This window comes from Sinocyclocheilus grahami, unplaced genomic scaffold, assembly GCF_001515645.1.
Source record: "Sinocyclocheilus grahami isolate Dianchi unplaced genomic scaffold, SAMN03320097.WGS_v1.1 scaffold280.1, whole genome shotgun sequence".
NCBI lineage: Eukaryota > Metazoa > Chordata > Actinopteri > Cypriniformes > Cyprinidae > Sinocyclocheilus > Sinocyclocheilus grahami.
Window position 1 is genome coordinate 879,264 of NW_015505459.1, and position 16,750 is coordinate 896,013.

General features: G+C 33.7%; 3 protein-coding genes across 5 annotated transcripts in view; all 3 read left to right on the forward strand.

Annotated features, from left to right (window-relative positions):
* Positions 1–375: 375 nt before the first annotated feature.
* On the forward strand, positions 376–3,650 carry LOC107600265 (protein THEM6-like). The gene is made up of 3 exons (XM_016292108.1): positions 376–453; positions 1,728–2,232; positions 3,294–3,650. Coding segments are annotated over exons 1-3 (618 nt in total). The 5' UTR covers positions 376–451; the 3' UTR covers positions 3,405–3,650.
* Positions 3,651–4,324: 674 nt separating this feature from the next.
* Positions 4,325–7,658, forward strand: LOC107600266 (protein THEM6-like). Of its 3 annotated transcripts, XM_016292110.1 has the most exons (4): positions 4,325–4,544; positions 4,879–5,383; positions 6,543–6,690; positions 6,772–7,658. In XM_016292110.1, exons 1-3 carry the CDS (start codon positions 4,381–4,383, stop codon positions 6,648–6,650), a joined length of 777 nt encoding a protein of 258 aa, XP_016147596.1. In that variant the 5' UTR covers positions 4,325–4,380; the 3' UTR covers positions 6,651–6,690; positions 6,772–7,658. The 3 variants fall into 3 exon arrangements, with proteins under 3 accessions (XP_016147596.1, XP_016147595.1, XP_016147598.1); XM_016292109.1 differs by having other exon boundaries at positions 6,543–7,658; XM_016292112.1 differs by having other exon boundaries at positions 4,472–4,734; positions 6,543–7,658.
* Positions 7,659–8,361: 703 nt separating this feature from the next.
* Positions 8,362–16,750, forward strand: part of ftr67 (finTRIM family, member 67) — an 11,218-nt gene continuing 2,829 nt past the window's right edge. Inside the window, exons 1-5 of the mRNA XM_016292040.1 lie at positions 8,362–9,207; positions 9,296–9,391; positions 11,301–11,534; positions 15,352–15,505; positions 15,619–15,678. Coding sequence (XP_016147526.1) covers positions 8,533–9,207; positions 9,296–9,391; positions 11,301–11,534; positions 15,352–15,505; positions 15,619–15,678 — 1,219 coding nt within the window. The 5' untranslated portion in view covers positions 8,362–8,532. The remainder of the gene's footprint in view (positions 9,208–9,295; positions 9,392–11,300; positions 11,535–15,351; positions 15,506–15,618; positions 15,679–16,750) is intronic.

Consider the following 16,750-nt stretch of genomic DNA (forward strand, 5'->3'; position numbering starts at 1 on the left):
AAATCGGCAGTGTATCAAATACTTATTTGCCCCACTGTATATATATATATATATATATATAGAGAGAGAGAGAGAGAGAGAATTATTTAAAATAAAAAAATACTATTAATAATATTTTTATAATATATACAATATCTTGATATTTTTATTATATATTTTATAGATCTATAAATTACAGATGTTATTTATATATATATATATATATATATATATATATATATAATTATTTAAAATTAAAACTAATATAAATAAAAATATTTTCATAATACATATAATATCTTAATATTTTATTATATAATATATATAATTATTACAAAAAATTATTATAAATGTAATAACGAACCGCCTTGTGTTACGTCATATATATATATATAGGGGGCGTGTCATCGTGCGTTCAGCCGGAAGTAAAGACGTGAAACAGCAGCTGGTAACACTGTAGCACAGCGTGGACATGTAAGTACTGTTTGGCACTTTCACAACTCTTCATTTAGTTCCGACGAGTAGTTCATGTCCATGTTCAATAAAACAAAATCAAACACCGATTCAGTAATCGTTCAATCTGTATCTTTAACAGATCAAACTGTTGGAGATTCGTAAACGACATGTAGGCTTGAATGAGTTCTCTTATTATTGTGGTTGTAGCTTATTCATCATTTTACCAAAAATACATTCTCTGGTGTCTGATACTGGAAACACGTTTAATTACGTTTATACGTTTATAAAGAAGCCAAAAACCACTGAGGTTACAACGTGTTCACAAACCAGCCTAACTAGTTGTGCTTGAACGAAGCTTGTAGCAAAACCCTGGAATCCCAGAACCTCAAAAATGACATCTGAGTGCAAATAGTCTTACATGCAGTGACAATAAATATGCAGTTTAAAATAGTTTATAATGTCATTGTTCACTGTTGCTGATGTGGCATATCAGTTGACCATGCATATGTTTAATATACAGGGTTTCTGCAGGTTTTAAGAAGGTAAATGTAAGACTTTTTAAGACCAATTAATGAAAATTTAGGAAATAAATTGAATGGAACACGGTACACCAATGTGATCTCTAAATGTAAATGTCTTGTATTAGTAGTGCTTCGCTCACAGTTTGAAAATGCAACCTCCAACTGATCTCCAATACTTTAATCCAGTTTTTTAAAGAAAAAAAGAAAAAAGAAATGGCTTTAGATTTGAATAGCTCTGCACCAAATCAATAAGATATGGAAATAATTTTCCTGTGATCACAGAGTCAAGAAGTCATGCTGTTCCTCACTATTTTTGGCTTGTTTTCCAGTGCGAATATATAGCTAAAGATTCTTATATCAAGATACATTAACTTGAGAAGCAAAATGACATAAGTCTTGTTTCATGAGAAATTGATCAAAAGTGAGTTTTCATACTGACAAATATTTGTTTTTGTTTTAAGCATAAACCCACTTAAATTTGCTCAGAAAACAAGACTTCATATGTTCAATTTGCATCTCAAGTAAATGTATCTTGATTTAAGGATGTTTAGATATTTGTGTTGGAAATCAAAGCAAAAATACTGATTATGATATTCATTTTTTGCAGTGCATGCGACATTTAGCCTAATGCCGTGACTTTATGAATTTAAGACTTTCTGCTCTGATTTAAGAGATTTTTAGGCATTCGTTTGTGCAAGGGTGAATTAAGATCCACAGAAACTATGTATATAGCTATTATTCTGGCCTCAATTTTACTTCTGTATATTGCAGGGAGGACACACTGCTGTGGATTGTGGGTGTGCTGTTACTCCTGTTCTGCAGTCTGGATGTGTGGTATTACTTGCGGGCAGTGGTTGTGCTGATCCGGGCCTGGTTCCTCTCACCCGTATTTGACATCACAGCAGAGCAGACCGCTAGCGGACGAGTGGTTCTCCATGATGTTGACCTTTGCCACATGAACAATGCCCGCTACCTGCGCGAGTGTGACTTTGCCCGTTTCTCTCTGTACACCCGCAATGGGGTGTTCAAGGCTTTAAGAGCTCTAGGGGCCACCATGGTCGTTGGGGCAACTACCATCCGCTATAGACGGCCGCTGTGTGTAGGTGAGGCGTTTGAGATTCGCAGTCGAATCGTTACCTGGGACGAGAAGTCATTTTACCTGGAGCAGAGGTTTGTATCTTGTAAAGATGGGATGGTGTCGGCTGTTATGTTCTGCAAACAGAATGTCCTGCGCAGCAGTCCGGACAAGATCCTCCAATACCTGTGCAAGAGAAAGGTGAACAGCTAAGACTTTTACCTCTCTGGTGGTCTTCTGTTATTTTAGACTGTTTTGAATTTTTATTTTTTTTTGTGAATCCCAAAAATCTATAATATATCTAATAGTACAGTACTACAGTGAGTAGAAAAAAAACAATCTTGTGCACTACAACTAAATAATTTCAAACTAATATTTTACACAAATTTATAAATAATATTTTTTTACATGAAAATATACAACTGCCTTTTAAATTCTACAATCTTCTGACATTTGTGGCAGTTGCTATATAAACACAAAAAAATGTGGACATGATTCAAAAAGGCTATGAAAGTCTGTTTGTAAATGCATGATAGAAATTCTCAATTAAGATAAAATTCAGAATTTCAAGAATTAATGTTGATAATTCAGAATTTCAGTGAAAAAAGGTAATTACAGCTTCTTCTTTTTTTTTTTTAATTTGCTGGTTTTCACAATTCTGTTGTATTTTTTCCTCAGAATTGTGAATTAAAAACTTGCAATTACTTTTTTAATTATTTTATTCCGTAGCCTAAAAGAGCTTCCATAAAAGGCTAAGTCATCTTAAAAAATTTGGGGTGGTCAATCTACAAATCAGACTCAGTGAAGTAGTCTTTGATCATGTCTAAATATATATCCAAATGCAACTTTATAAAAGTAATTATGTCTGAAAATATTTTTATAAGCAAATAAAGAACACTCAGCCCTATATCAACACTGTATTAGTTATTAATAATATTAATATTAGCCTTTTCTCATATTTTCATTGTTTTAAATAGAAATAAATTGTACATAATTTAGAGGTGAATATAGTGTGTGTTACCATGAGTACCCCTACAAAAGCAAAATATTAAAGAATAAATGACTCAATAATAAAATTGATATAACATTTATTTCATGAAAAAAGTTAAGCTTGTTGTCACTTAGGGAAGAAGGAAAACCAGAGGGTTAAAGAAATGGTTCACAAAAAAAAAATTAATTTACATGTTGTTTCAATCAAATATTAATTCCCCTTTTTTTTCAAATCACTAAAGCCTGACATTTATGAACTTTGAATTTTGTAGGTTGAAGTGCCAGAATTTCCTGAAGACCTGCAGCACTGGATCAATTTCATCTCCGCCAGCAGTAAAGCCCTCAGGGGGGAAGGTCAGCTCGATGATAAAAAGAGCGAATGACGACTCGCTGCCTTAAATGAACTCTCAAACACTGGTTTACAAAAACACAAGAACATTCTGATGCACATACATTAATGTCTCAGGTGTTTGGACACTCTGATGCAAAATAAAACTGTGATCTAAAAATCTGATTCATGCTGCATTATGTAGTGTGCATGCATACTGTAAGACTGAGAATATGTAGAAACTATTTTTTTATTGTGTATTACTGCCACTGACTGGACTGGAGTGTGAAGCATTAATAGAAAGGGAAACAAAACAATAACAATAAATAAAACAACTATGCCACTTATGCAATATGCGTAATTTAATTTCAATTTTCTAATCCTGTTATTCTGAGAGAACTATTTCTCTTTATATTTTTGGCTGTCCTAATGCACAAATCAGAAGATTTGGTACATTGAAATGGATTAAATGATTTATCTCTGTAATTTCTCATTTCTGTAATAACTTCTACACAAAATAATATATTACTGCTTAAATTTATTTATTTTTTAAATACAAAACATGCCTCCGTATACAATGAATTGGGAATTATTCCAACACATCCAACACAAAGTATCTGTTCAAACAAATATATACAGTGGTGTGAAAAAGTGTTGGCCCCCTTCCTGATTTCTTATTTTTTTGCATGTTTGTCACACTTTAATGTTTCAGATCATCAAACAAATTTAAATATTACACAAAGATAATGCAAGTAAATACAAAATGCAGTTTTTAAATGATGATTAAAACAGGAAGGGGGCCAACACTTTCACACCACTGTAACCAATTTATTGAATGCTTTAAAAACCATAACCATTGTCAAATCATAACAATACAACAACAGTCCAGGGTCTTTCAGTCCAGTGCCAAGTCCTTTAGCAAAGCCATTGCTCTTATTGCTTTTAAGTTTGTAGAGAATTCTCTCTGAAGAGATTCAAAAGACATTTTCATTTCAAGTTTGAATCTCAAAAAAGAGGTTTGCATTTGGAAAATGTTTTTAAATAAAATGTTGTCTTGGAATTCTGCGGTGATGGAATTCTGGCGTCACGCCGTTCGTATGGCTGACGTAGTCACGTGGCCTCGTCAAGCCAATCAGAGCGCAGTTTCTGTGTGCGCGGAAGTGCGTGAAGCCGGTGTCTTGCGGGTGTCAAGCGCGTGAGTAACAAGAATAATATCATATTTGACAACAATATGATTATGAACCTTTACGTGCATTAAAACTCAAACCGGTCTACTTAGGATAGGTTTTTCGTTGCACCACCTTGTCTGTGATCTACATGTACATCTGATATTTAATCTAAACGTTGATTTTTGATTCACTTCCGATATGAATGAATGATGTGAGGTATTTCCATAGCTGTTTTTAAATATATCTAAATGTATACATTAAAAAAAAAAGATGCAATGATGTCCTGCGTGTTGTTTTTAGCACTCGTGTTAATACCATAGAAACCCAGTTGTGAATAATGAATCCTCCTCACTGTGACAGAATCATGCTGCTGTGGATTGTGTCCGGCTCTCTGCTTCTCTTCGGCAGTTTTGACGTCTGGTACTTCTTGAGAGCAACGTGGATGGTGGTCAAGTCCTGGTTCCAGGGTCCGGTTCGAGACGTTCTGGCGGAGCAGGTGGTTCACGGAAGGGTTCTCCTCCACGACCTGGACTTTATGTGTCACATGAATAACGCCCGCTATCTGCGCGAGTGCGACTTCGCGCGCTACGCGTACTGCACGCGGAACGGGCTCTTCCTGGCGGCGCGTGCGCTCGACGCCTCCATGCTGATCGGAGCCACCACCATCCGCTACCGGCGCTCGCTGGCGTTCGGAGAGGCCTTTGAGCTGCGCACGCGGATCGTGGCGTGGGACGAGAAGTCCTTCTACCTGGAGCAGAGGTTCGTGTCCAAGACAGACGGGTTCGTTTCTGCTGTCATGCTGTGCAGGCAGAATGTCATTCGCGGAAACCCACAGAGGATCTTGGATCACCTTTGCAAGAGGAAGGTATGCATTATATCGAGTGCATCATGTGCTTGTGCATTAAAGTTATTTTTATTTTCTTTTTTACTTTTAAAAGCCCCAAATATGCTCATCCCTGTGCAAGAAAGCCCCATCCTAAAATATAGTAATGTCGTGTTAAATGTTTGTGCTTGTTTATTTATTTGAAATGTGTATTGTATTTATTTTAGACTCATTTTATTGTAATCTTATTTATTTATTTTTTACTTGTTACTTTTTGGACCCCCAAATATGCTCATTCTCATGCCTATTCATGCCCCATTCTACAATTTAAAATTGCAGTTGTATATTATCATGTATAAAATATTTATAAATTTGTGTAAAATATTAGTTTGAAAATATTTAGTTGTAGTGCACAAGATTAATAATGGTTTTTTTTCTACTCCCTGTACTATTAGATATATCATTTTTTTTAAATTATTTAAATAAAAGTTCTATTTTTATTGTAATGTTATATATTTATTTTTATAATTTTTTTTGCATCCACAAATATGCTTATCCTAAAATTGAAAAGGCATTAATGTATAAAGACACCTTTTTATACAGTGAAAATTAATATTTTATCATTTTTTATTATTCTACATTATTACATTCATCTTACTAAAGTATGTATTATTATTGTTGATGTACTATTTAATTACTTAATTAATTAATTATTGTTTTGGACCCTCTGAAGACCCAATTAATACAGTTAAAAATGTATATTATACACGTGTAAAAAAATCATTTTAAAAATAATTATACTTTTTTTTCTACTAAGTAGTACTGTACCGTACTGTTAGTTTTTTTTTTTTTTTTTATATAAAATTGATTTATTTAAATTTTATTTCTTTATAATAATAATTACTGTTGTTGTTGTTGTTGTTGTTGTTGTTATTTATTTATTTTACAAATTTTTACACTGTTTTTCTCTAAACATTTCCACGGACCCCCTGTAGGTCCTCAGACCCTAGTTTGAAAACCCCTGCTTTACAGCCCTAACAAACAGTAGCATGGTAATACCATGACACTCCTTGGCTTACCATGAACATGGTACTCATTTCAAGACACTTTGATAATATCATATTGTTAGACGTGTAATATGCTAATACCGAGGTATGTTCCTGTTGATCTAACATACAGTATATGTGTCTCTGATCTGAAGGTGGATTGCCCTGAGATTTCAGAGGATCTTCAGCACTGGATCAGGTTCATCTCTGCCAGCAGTCAGGCTCTGAGAGCAGAGAGTGGACTGGACGACAAGACCAAATGATCTTTCAAAGACTCTTACCGTAAGCCTTCCTTCTTAGCATGTAAGTTTCCCGTGATGCTAACCTTGAAACCAAAACTCTCGAAGTGTCCGTTTTAAAGTTACAAAATGTTTTCTGATCCAGAACCTGTGGCTGTTGGCAGCTTCAGTGTTTACTCCACCACACCAGCCCTCCGTATAGTTTATTTGTTTAAAAGTATTACAACGTCATTATTGTACTTACAAAATCCATTCCAGAAGCTGCAAGAAATATGACTGACAAACCACAGTGCATGAATCTCTGTTGAGAAACAGAGCGCATAAATGAATGTTGAAAACCTGACTCCATTGACTTGAACTCTGGGGGCTTTTGAACGCTCCTATAACCAAATACACACATGAATGTAAGAAAAATCACGTTGAAAAGAGTATTTTAATAGTATAAATGGTAGATGAGTTCTGAGCAGTGAATTGGAACAAGTCTGTTGTTTTATCATATCGCATCATGGATTTGTTGTGCTGGTCAGATATGTTAATGTAGTTATTTATTCCAATTTAAAACTGAAACGGTTTATTATTCTTGTTATTTATGAAAAGGGAACATGTATTTATGAAAATATTTCTTTCTGAGATTTGCATAATTTCTTTGAGAAGAGTCTGTAAAGTAATTTAAGCACCTGTAATGAAACTTGAAGACTTGGGTTATGAAATAAAGTCCTGCATTGTAAATAATGTTTGTATGTTTCTGAGTCATTAGAAGCATTTGTTTAGAAACGGTGTTGATGTATCTGGATCATGTGAGAGCAGCACTACTGCCATCTAGGGTGAAAACACTGTCATATCACGCTCTCAAACTGGAAAGTTGAATTAAAAATGTACACGTATTGCAGAATGGCATTATATTTGGTTTGTCCCTTTTTTGAATCAATGGCAGCAGCACTGAACCTCACATAAACAAAACCTGATGTTCATGTTCTGCCGCATAACTTGAGATGTTCCTACGAGCATCGTAAGCTTCAGTGTAAGCAAGAAAATCTGACAAATTCTGTACAAAGAAGTTCTTATCTGACTAAACATATTCAAACAATAAAAAAAATTGTATTCATTTTACGACAGTTTTTCTTTGTTTTAGTTTTATGTTTATTTTATTTTATTTTTTTCCTCAAAATTAAAAAAAAAAGTGTTTATTGGCAAGTTTAAAATTGATTTTGAGTTCAATGATTTTCTGTGTGGACTGTGGATAATAAATAAAAATATATTAAATATTTCAAAAATATTTATAAATTTAACATATGTATGTGTGTGTGCGTGTGTGTGTATATAAATATACACACACATTTTTAAATTAAATAAATGTTTATACTAAATGAGTCTTATTTATACATTTATTTATTTATATTATAATATTTATAAATGTATATAAAATGTAATATATTTTATATGCAGTTATAAAAATTATATATATATTTAACATGTAACACATTTAATTGAAAGTAAATAATACATGTTTATAATGTTTTATTTATAAGTTATATCTTACATATTTAAATGTGTATATATATATATAATTTTAATTGATTTAAATTTACTTAAATATAAATATAAACTTGCATGTATAAATGTTTTTAAAATCTAAGATGCTTTTTTAATTTAAAATACATATAATACATTATATAAAATATTGATTTTATTTCTTTTTTTTTTTTAATTATTATTTATGTGCTGATTTTGTGGTGACGTATGACCTAGACTCATTTTTTTTCAGCTGCACTAATTCTTACCAGAACACTTGACACTGCACCGAGTTTATAACACTGCAGGCAGCGCAGTGTTTTTTCTGACATGCGCAGTTGTTGTGCAGAGCCGCTGTTCAGCCCCTCCCCCTCCTGTCAGACTCTGCGGTCACATGACTCACTTCCTGCATAAACAAAGCTTGCCTGGGCTTCACTCTGCCACTGGGTTAGACGGCAAGAATCCTTTTAAAATGGCGCAAGCTGGGGTTTTCCTGGAGCACGACCAGTTCAACTGTTCCATATGCCTGGATGTCTTAAAGGACCCTGTGACTATTCCATGTGGACACAGTTATTGTAAAGGCTGCATTAAAGGCTACTGGGACCAAGATGACTATCTGGGGATCTATGGCTGTCCTCAGTGCAGGCAGAGCTTCGCTCCCAGACCCCTGCTGGGCAGGAACACGATGCTGGCAGATGTGGTGGAGAAACTGAAGAATACCGGGCTCCACGCTGGACCGACAGCGTCTGATCCGACCCAAGCCGAACCCGGGGATGTGGAGTGTGATGTTTGCTCTGGGACGAAAAACAAAGCCTTTAAATCCTGCCTGGTCTGTCTGGCGTCTTACTGCGAGACCCACCTTCAACCCCACTACGAGTCTCCTGCCTTTCAGAAACACAAGCTGGTCTGCGCTTCAAAGACGATACAAGAACAGCTCTGCCCTCGCCATGAGAAACTCCTGGAGGTGTTTTGCCGCACAGATCAGCAGTGTATTTGTTATCTTTGTTTAACGGACGAACACAAAGGACACGACACTGTTCTAGCTACAGCGGAGATGAATGAGAAAAAGGTAATGTTGTAGACCGTTTCTAGAGTGTGTGTTGTGTGAGAGTCAGTAGAAATATGGCATGTTATGTAACCCGTGTTTTTCTTCCCAGAATGCTCTGGCGGAGATGCAGAAGATTTCCCAGCAGAGGATTGAGGAGAGAGAGAAGGAGCTGGCCGACCTGAGAGAGGCTACACAGATATTCACTGTGAGTGTGTGTGTGTGTGTGTTTCTCCTAACAGACTTCACTGAAGTTTCAAGGTCAACCAATATCAGATCTTGTAAAACTTTTCTTTCAATAATGGTTTATTTATCGGGGGCAAACCCCACATCTACCTAGTTCCTTTTATATATATATTAATATGCTATTTATTTTTACTTGATATATATATATATATATATATATGTGTGTGTGTGTGTGTGTAAAAAGTCTTAATTTGTTAAGATTTTTTTTTTTTGAATGGTAGTGTATTAATAAACTATAAAATAAACAGACTTTTTTCTTCATATCAACATTTTAATATACAGTGGGTACGGAAAGTATTCAGACCCCCTTAAATTTTTCACTCTTTGTTATATTGCAGCCATTTGCTAAAATCATTTAAGTTCATTTTTTTTCCTCATTAATGTACACACAGCACCCCATATTGACAGAAAAACACAGAATTGTTGACATTTTTGCAGATTTATTAAAAAAGAAAAACTGAAATATCACATGGTCCTAAGTATTCAGACCCTTTGCTCAGTATTTAGTAGAAGCACCCTTTTGATCTAATACAGCCATGAGTCTTTTTGGGAAAGATGCAACAAGTTTTTCACACCTGGATTTGGGGATCCTCTGCCATTCCTCCTTGCAGATCCTCTCCACAGCAAAGACATTTATAATGTTACAATAGATTTCTATTTCAAATAAACGCTGTTCTATTTAACTTTTTATTTATCAAAGATTCCATAACAGAACTGCATCCTGGTTTCCACAAAAATATGAATACGATTTTTTATTTTATATTTTATTCATTTATTTTGAGCAGCAATTCAACATATTAGAATGATTTTGGTAGAATCATGTGACAATGAAGACTGGAGTATAAAATATAATATTATAATAATAAAATAACGAATAAATTGCATTTCAAAATGACAATTTATTTAAAATGGTAAAAAATTTTAATATATATATGTGTACATATATACTGTAGATAGATAGATAGGTTTTTTTATGTTAAAGGCAAGAACACAGCAAAATCTAACAAATTACTTTTCACAAAAAGTGCATAAATCTTTTATTTTTATTTTTTTTTCTTCTTTTAAAGCTCTTGCCAATAATTGAAATCATAGCTGTCAATATCTCAAATTAAATGGGGCTGTCTTCAATAAAATAATTAAAATATATTTTTAATTAAATATTTTAATTAAAATATATTTTTTATAAGATAAACAAATTCTTTGTCATATTTATATGTAAATTAATCTTGTTTTGATTGGCTACAGAGCTAGAGTCAAGACCTAGACCAAAACACCTAGACTAGACTGAATAAGACTAAACTAAAAGATTCAGATCCAGAGTAGACCCCTTTAGTCCCAGATCCAGACCAAGACCTTTTGGTCCATAAACCAGGCTGTCCATTCTAATAAACTACAATAGTAATAAAAAAAATGCTGAATGTATTGCAGTTTTCATTTAAAACACCTTTTTCCCAATTTGTAATAGTTTTATTGATTTTATTCTTTTTTTTTTTTTTTTTTTTCAAAAGCATTTTTTTATATATATATTTTTTCATGTAAATTGACCCTTTTACATTATAAATCTAATAATATGCTCGAAATCCTGTGCAGGTATCATACAAATAATTTCCAGCTTTGACTGTGACCCTGACCAAGGGCTCAGTTATACAGCATGGTCTCAAGGCTAAGGCTGTGTAAAGATTTCTGAATAGCTGTTTTTGCACTTTAGTTTCGGTGAACGTTCTGCTTTGATTGAGTTCTGAAACTTTGAGCACGTCTGCATAGTACATCAAACTCCTACTTCAAAAGAACAATAAAAATCCTGTTTTCCGCCACATGACCTCTTTAAAGCCGAAGTCACGCTTTATCATTCCGCTTTTGTCTCCTCTCAGCTATCCGCACAGACCGCCCTCGAGGAGAGCGAGCGCATCTTCACAGAGCTGGTGTGCTCCATAGAGCGCCGGCGCGCTGAAGTGACGGAGCTGATCCGGGGTCAGGAGAGGGTGGCCGTGAGTCAAGCTGAAGCACTCCTTCAACAACTGGAGCAGGAGATAACCGAGCTGAAGAAAAGACACGCTGAATTAGGAGAGCTCTCGCAAACAGAGGACCATATCGCCTTCCTTCAGGTAATGCTGACGCTTGTTCACAAATTGCTTTCTTATCCAATGTCTCCAGAGTATCCTGAGGTTAAGTGCCTTGATTAAGGACACAGTGGTGATTAGTTTATGAAGCACATTTTCTGTGGTTTTAACCTAATCATTGTTTCGGTGAGCAGCCCAGATCTTTAACCGCTAAGCAGCACTCAATCCATTGTAAAGGTTTATTGTTAGACTGCTCAGTTTCAATATTAGAAGAAATAGTTCACCAAAAGATGAAAACTGTCATTAATTCCTCACCTTCATGTTGTTTCAAACCTGTATGACTCTATTTTTTGCGCAAAATAATTTTTTATTTTTTTTTGTGAAACACAAAAGAAGATATTTAGCAGAATTTCTACACTGCCTTTTCCATATCAAGAAAACATATAACAACCATGGGCTGCCAAAGTCAAACAGGACAGTAAGGCACCATTTTTTGGTAACAGTTTACTTAAAGGGTTAGTTCACCCAAAAATGAAAATTAGCTTGTTTTACTTACCCTCGAAGCATCCTAGGTCTATATGACTTTCTTCTTTCAGACGAATCCAGTCGGAGTTATATTAAAAATGGTCTTTGATCTTTCAAGCTGTTTAATGGCACTCAGCGGGTGTTGCAGTTGAACAGTCCACAAGTCGTCAAATAAAGCTTGCGCATTCATAATAAATTTTTGTAAGAAAAATATCCATATTTCAAACGTAATAAACACTTTTCTCTCACTTCCGTTATCTATCATATGCGGATCCGTTCCGGCGGAAGGCGTATGACGTATGCGCAGCGCGCGCGCCTCTGAGATATGCTAGTCTCGCGAGTTTGTTTAATAGGAGCAAAGGAAGCAAAGTTTCCTTATCTTAGCAAAGGAAAACCAGTCTCCTCTTGGTTTATATCGAAATCCTCCGACATTTTTCTTTGCAAATCTTGCGTTTGTACTTCTAATTCGTGACCAGCGTTTTGTTTTGTTCTCTCTCCGCATTCGTCACTAATCACGCAACGCCGTGCGTCTTACGTCATCCGCCGGAACTGCTTCAGTGTATGACAGCCAGCAGAAGTGAGAGAAAAGTGTTTATTACGTTTGAAATATGGATATTTTTCTTTTACAAAAACTCATGGATTCGCTACAGGGGGCCTTTATTCATCCCTCGGAGCCATCTACGGCACGTTTTATTATGAATGCGCGAGCTTTATTTGACGACTTGTGGACTGTTCAACTGCAACACCCGCTGAGTGCCATTCGAGTGTAAGTAAAGCACAAGCTAATTTTTGGGTGAACTAACCCTTTAAAGCCTTTATTCATAGTGAATTTTAAAGCTACTTTTAATATATGAATTATGCCTTGTAATGCACCTTATAATACCTTGTATGATCTCTTGAAAAATTGTACCCACAGTTGTAATACATTACATTAAAATACTTATCTATTCATTCTTACACGTTTAGAAAGTGTATTAAAACACGACAAATAAACCTTCAATTATTATGCTTTATAACTTTAATTCAATTTTTGTAAAACTTCAATTATTTATGAAGAGATATTATGCATTGTTATACATTATTAGTACTTTTATAACGCATCATACATGGAGGCTTAAAGTAAACCGTTATTGATTTTTATTAATTTATTTTGCAATTCGGTTTTTTGTTGTTGTTGCAAAAAAACACCTTTCTCAGAATTGCAAGTTTATATCTGACAAGTCTGAGAAAAAAGTATGAATTGCAATGTTACGTCAAAAATGCTAGATATAAACTCTGAAATGTGAGAAATTAAGTCAGAACGGTCTGTTATAAACTCACAATTTTGATGAAAAATGTCTAAATTGCAAGATGTAACTCAAAATTGCGAAATATAAACGAAAGAATTGATATAAATGTGCAATTCTGAATAAAGTCTGTATTGAGTCACAATTGCAAGATATAAACTTGCAATTGCAAGAAATAATGTAAAAAACTGAATTGCAGGATTTTACCTCAATAATGCGAGAAATAAACTTGTAATTGTGAAATAAAGTCAGAATTGTGTTGTAGATGTAACTCTATATTGTGAGAGATAAACTATGAACTCACAATTGTGTGAAGAAAAAAAAAATCCAAATTGCAAGATATAAACCGAATAGTGTGTTATGAGATAATTCCGAGATATTGTGAGGAATACATTGTAAATTGTAAAAACTAAAAACTGCAAGATGTTACCTCAAAATTGCAAGTTATAAACTCAATAAATAAATAAAAATCTAAATTGTGTTTTGAATTCACAATTTTGAGAAAAAAGACAGAACTGTGAGATGTTAACTCAAAATGGTAAGCTATGAACTCAGAATTGTGAGAAAAAAAACCTGAATTGCGAAGGTTAAAATTGGGAGTTGGGAAGTTTTTGTTTACATAAAATATGCGTGTGTACTGTGTATTTATTATGTGTATATATATATATATATAAGACACATGCATGTATACATTTAAGAAAAATTTTAAATTTATATATTAAATATATTTATATATGATATAATTTAAATATATACATGTAAATATTTTCAAAATATATGCTGTATGTGTGCGTCTTTATATATAAATAATAAATATACACAGTACACACACATATTATGTAAACAAAAACTTTTAATTTGGATGCGATTAATCGTTTGACAGCACAATTTTTTTTAGGGCGGAAACAATCTCTTTTGCACTTATACTTTCAAACTTCCAAATATTTGTTGAGCATTAAAAATTTTCACTTTTGAAGACACACACATGCATGTATATATTTAAGAAAAATTTTAAATTTATATATTAAATATATTTATATATGATATAATTTAAATAAATATATACATGTAAATATTTTCAAAATATATGCTGTATGTGTGCGTCTTTATATATACATAATAAATATACACAGTACACACACATATTATGTAAACAAAAACTTTTAATTTGGATGCGATTAATCGTTTGACAGCACAATTTTTTTTAGGGCGGAAACAATCTCTTTTGCACTTATACTTTCAAACTTCCAAATATTTGTTGAGTTTATATATTAAATATATTTATATATGATATAATTTAAATATATACATGTAAATATTTTCAAAATATATGCTGTATGTGTGCGTCTTTATATATAAATAATAAATATACACAGTACACACACATATTATGTAAACAAAAACTTTTAATTTGGATGCGATTAATCGTTTGACAGCACAATTTTTTTTAGGGCGGAAACAATCTCTTTTGCACTTATACTTTCAAACTTCCAAATATTTGTTGAGCATTAAAAATTTTCACTTTTGGGTGACCATTCCCTTCAGATGTGACTCAAAATTGTGAGATATAACCTCATAAATATAAGACGTAAAGTCAGAATTGTGAATCATGAACTCGCAATTGTGAGAACAGTCCGAATTGCAAGGTTCAACCACAAAACTGCAAGGTATAAACTTGGAATTCTGAGAAAAAAAAGTCTGAATTGTGAGAAAAACTCAGAATTGTGAGGAACTTTTGGCTGACAAGTGTTTCCTTCAGATGTGAGCGTATGCTAAAGAAAGGCTCTTAGCAGACCTTTCGATCTCCTGCTTTTAAAAAAAAACAGTTTCACATGGTGATTTTTAAATTTTTTTTTTCCTTCAAAAGGACTCAAAGAGAGACACGGAATTGAGATTGCATCAATGTCTGCTTTTGTGAACTGAAACTAGTATCAGGAATTGTATTTGGGTTGCATACCATTTTTGATTCATGAAAGTTTGAAGTCAGACCACTGCCTAGAGCTAACAGTTTTCATTCGATAATTCTGTCTTTCACCGTTGTTCTGGTTCAGAACTGCAGGTCTCTGTGTACTCAGCCTGTGCCTGTTGACTTGCCAAACATCACCTCTGACCCAAACTTTGGATCCATGATGACGGCGCTGACAGAGTTCCAGGCTCTCCTCGAGGACGTCTACCAGGGAGGATTTGTCAATATCTCTGAGAAAGGTGAACAGACTTGCATTCTGAGACCTTTCAAGCCATTAAGGACTAAATCAGTATTTCATTGTATTGTGAAATTACTTTGAGTACTTGATCTAACCCTCCATTCTGGTTTGCAGTGAATCATGTTACTATTATTGAGAGCACCAAACCAAAGACAGATTCAGAGTCCATTACAGGTAAGAGTCCATAGAATTAAAAATGCATTCAATTAAGACTTGCATAAACCATCTGTTCTAAAACCTAGTGAACTTGAACCACAATTTTTGGTTACCTGAAGAACCTATTATTGATCAGTTCTTAAAAGAACCATTTTTTTTCTTCGTGTGAAGAACATTTGAAAAATCCAAAGATCCTTTTTCTACTATGAAGAGCCTTTTTGGAATGTAAAGTTTCCATGGATGTTAAAGATTCTTAATGGAACCACAAATGACAATAAAGCTGCTTTGTTTAAGAGTGTAGGAAACCGAACTCGCACTTGATTTCAATAGAATCTGGCATTAGCTTGTTGATAAGCTACTAATACAAAATTGTAATGTTCATAAAAATTACATTTCACATAGATGGGTAAAACAGTGTATTTTAATTAGATTGAACTGTATACTTTTGAGATATCAATGAAATGGTTTTTGTATAAAAAAGAAAATTTGTATAGTCTGCATTTCTTTGAGTTTGTTGCAATGCATTCTGGGTAAGCCTTCTTTAAGGAGGCTTCTTTATATTTGCGATGGTGTTTTAGTCCACCAAAACAAGGCGACTTAATTGCCTACATTTTGGAGTTGTTTAATGTTGAAAGCGCACTTACTGTACACTACCGTTCAAACGTTTTGGGTCTGTAATTTTTTTGTTTGTTTTGGAAAGAAGTCTCTTGCTCACCAAGGCTGCATTTACTTGATCAAAAATATAGTAAAAACAGCTATTTTGTGAAATATTATTGCAATTTAATATAACTGTTTTCTACTTTAATATATTTTTGTAACAATGTGGCTTTACTCATTTATCAATTTAATGTATCTTTGTGGGATGAAAGTATGAATTAACATTTGAAGTGGATCAAAGAATTTCATCAAAGTTGTCCTAAAACAAGAACGCATTCTGGTTTTAGGACAACTTTGATGAAAGGTTTTGATCCACTTCAAATGCTGACGTGTGTGTGTGTGTGTGTGTGTGTGTGTACAGGTGCATCTCCAAAAATTTGAATATTGTGAAAGTTTTTTTTTTTTTGTAACTTATTTCAAAAAGTGAAACTTT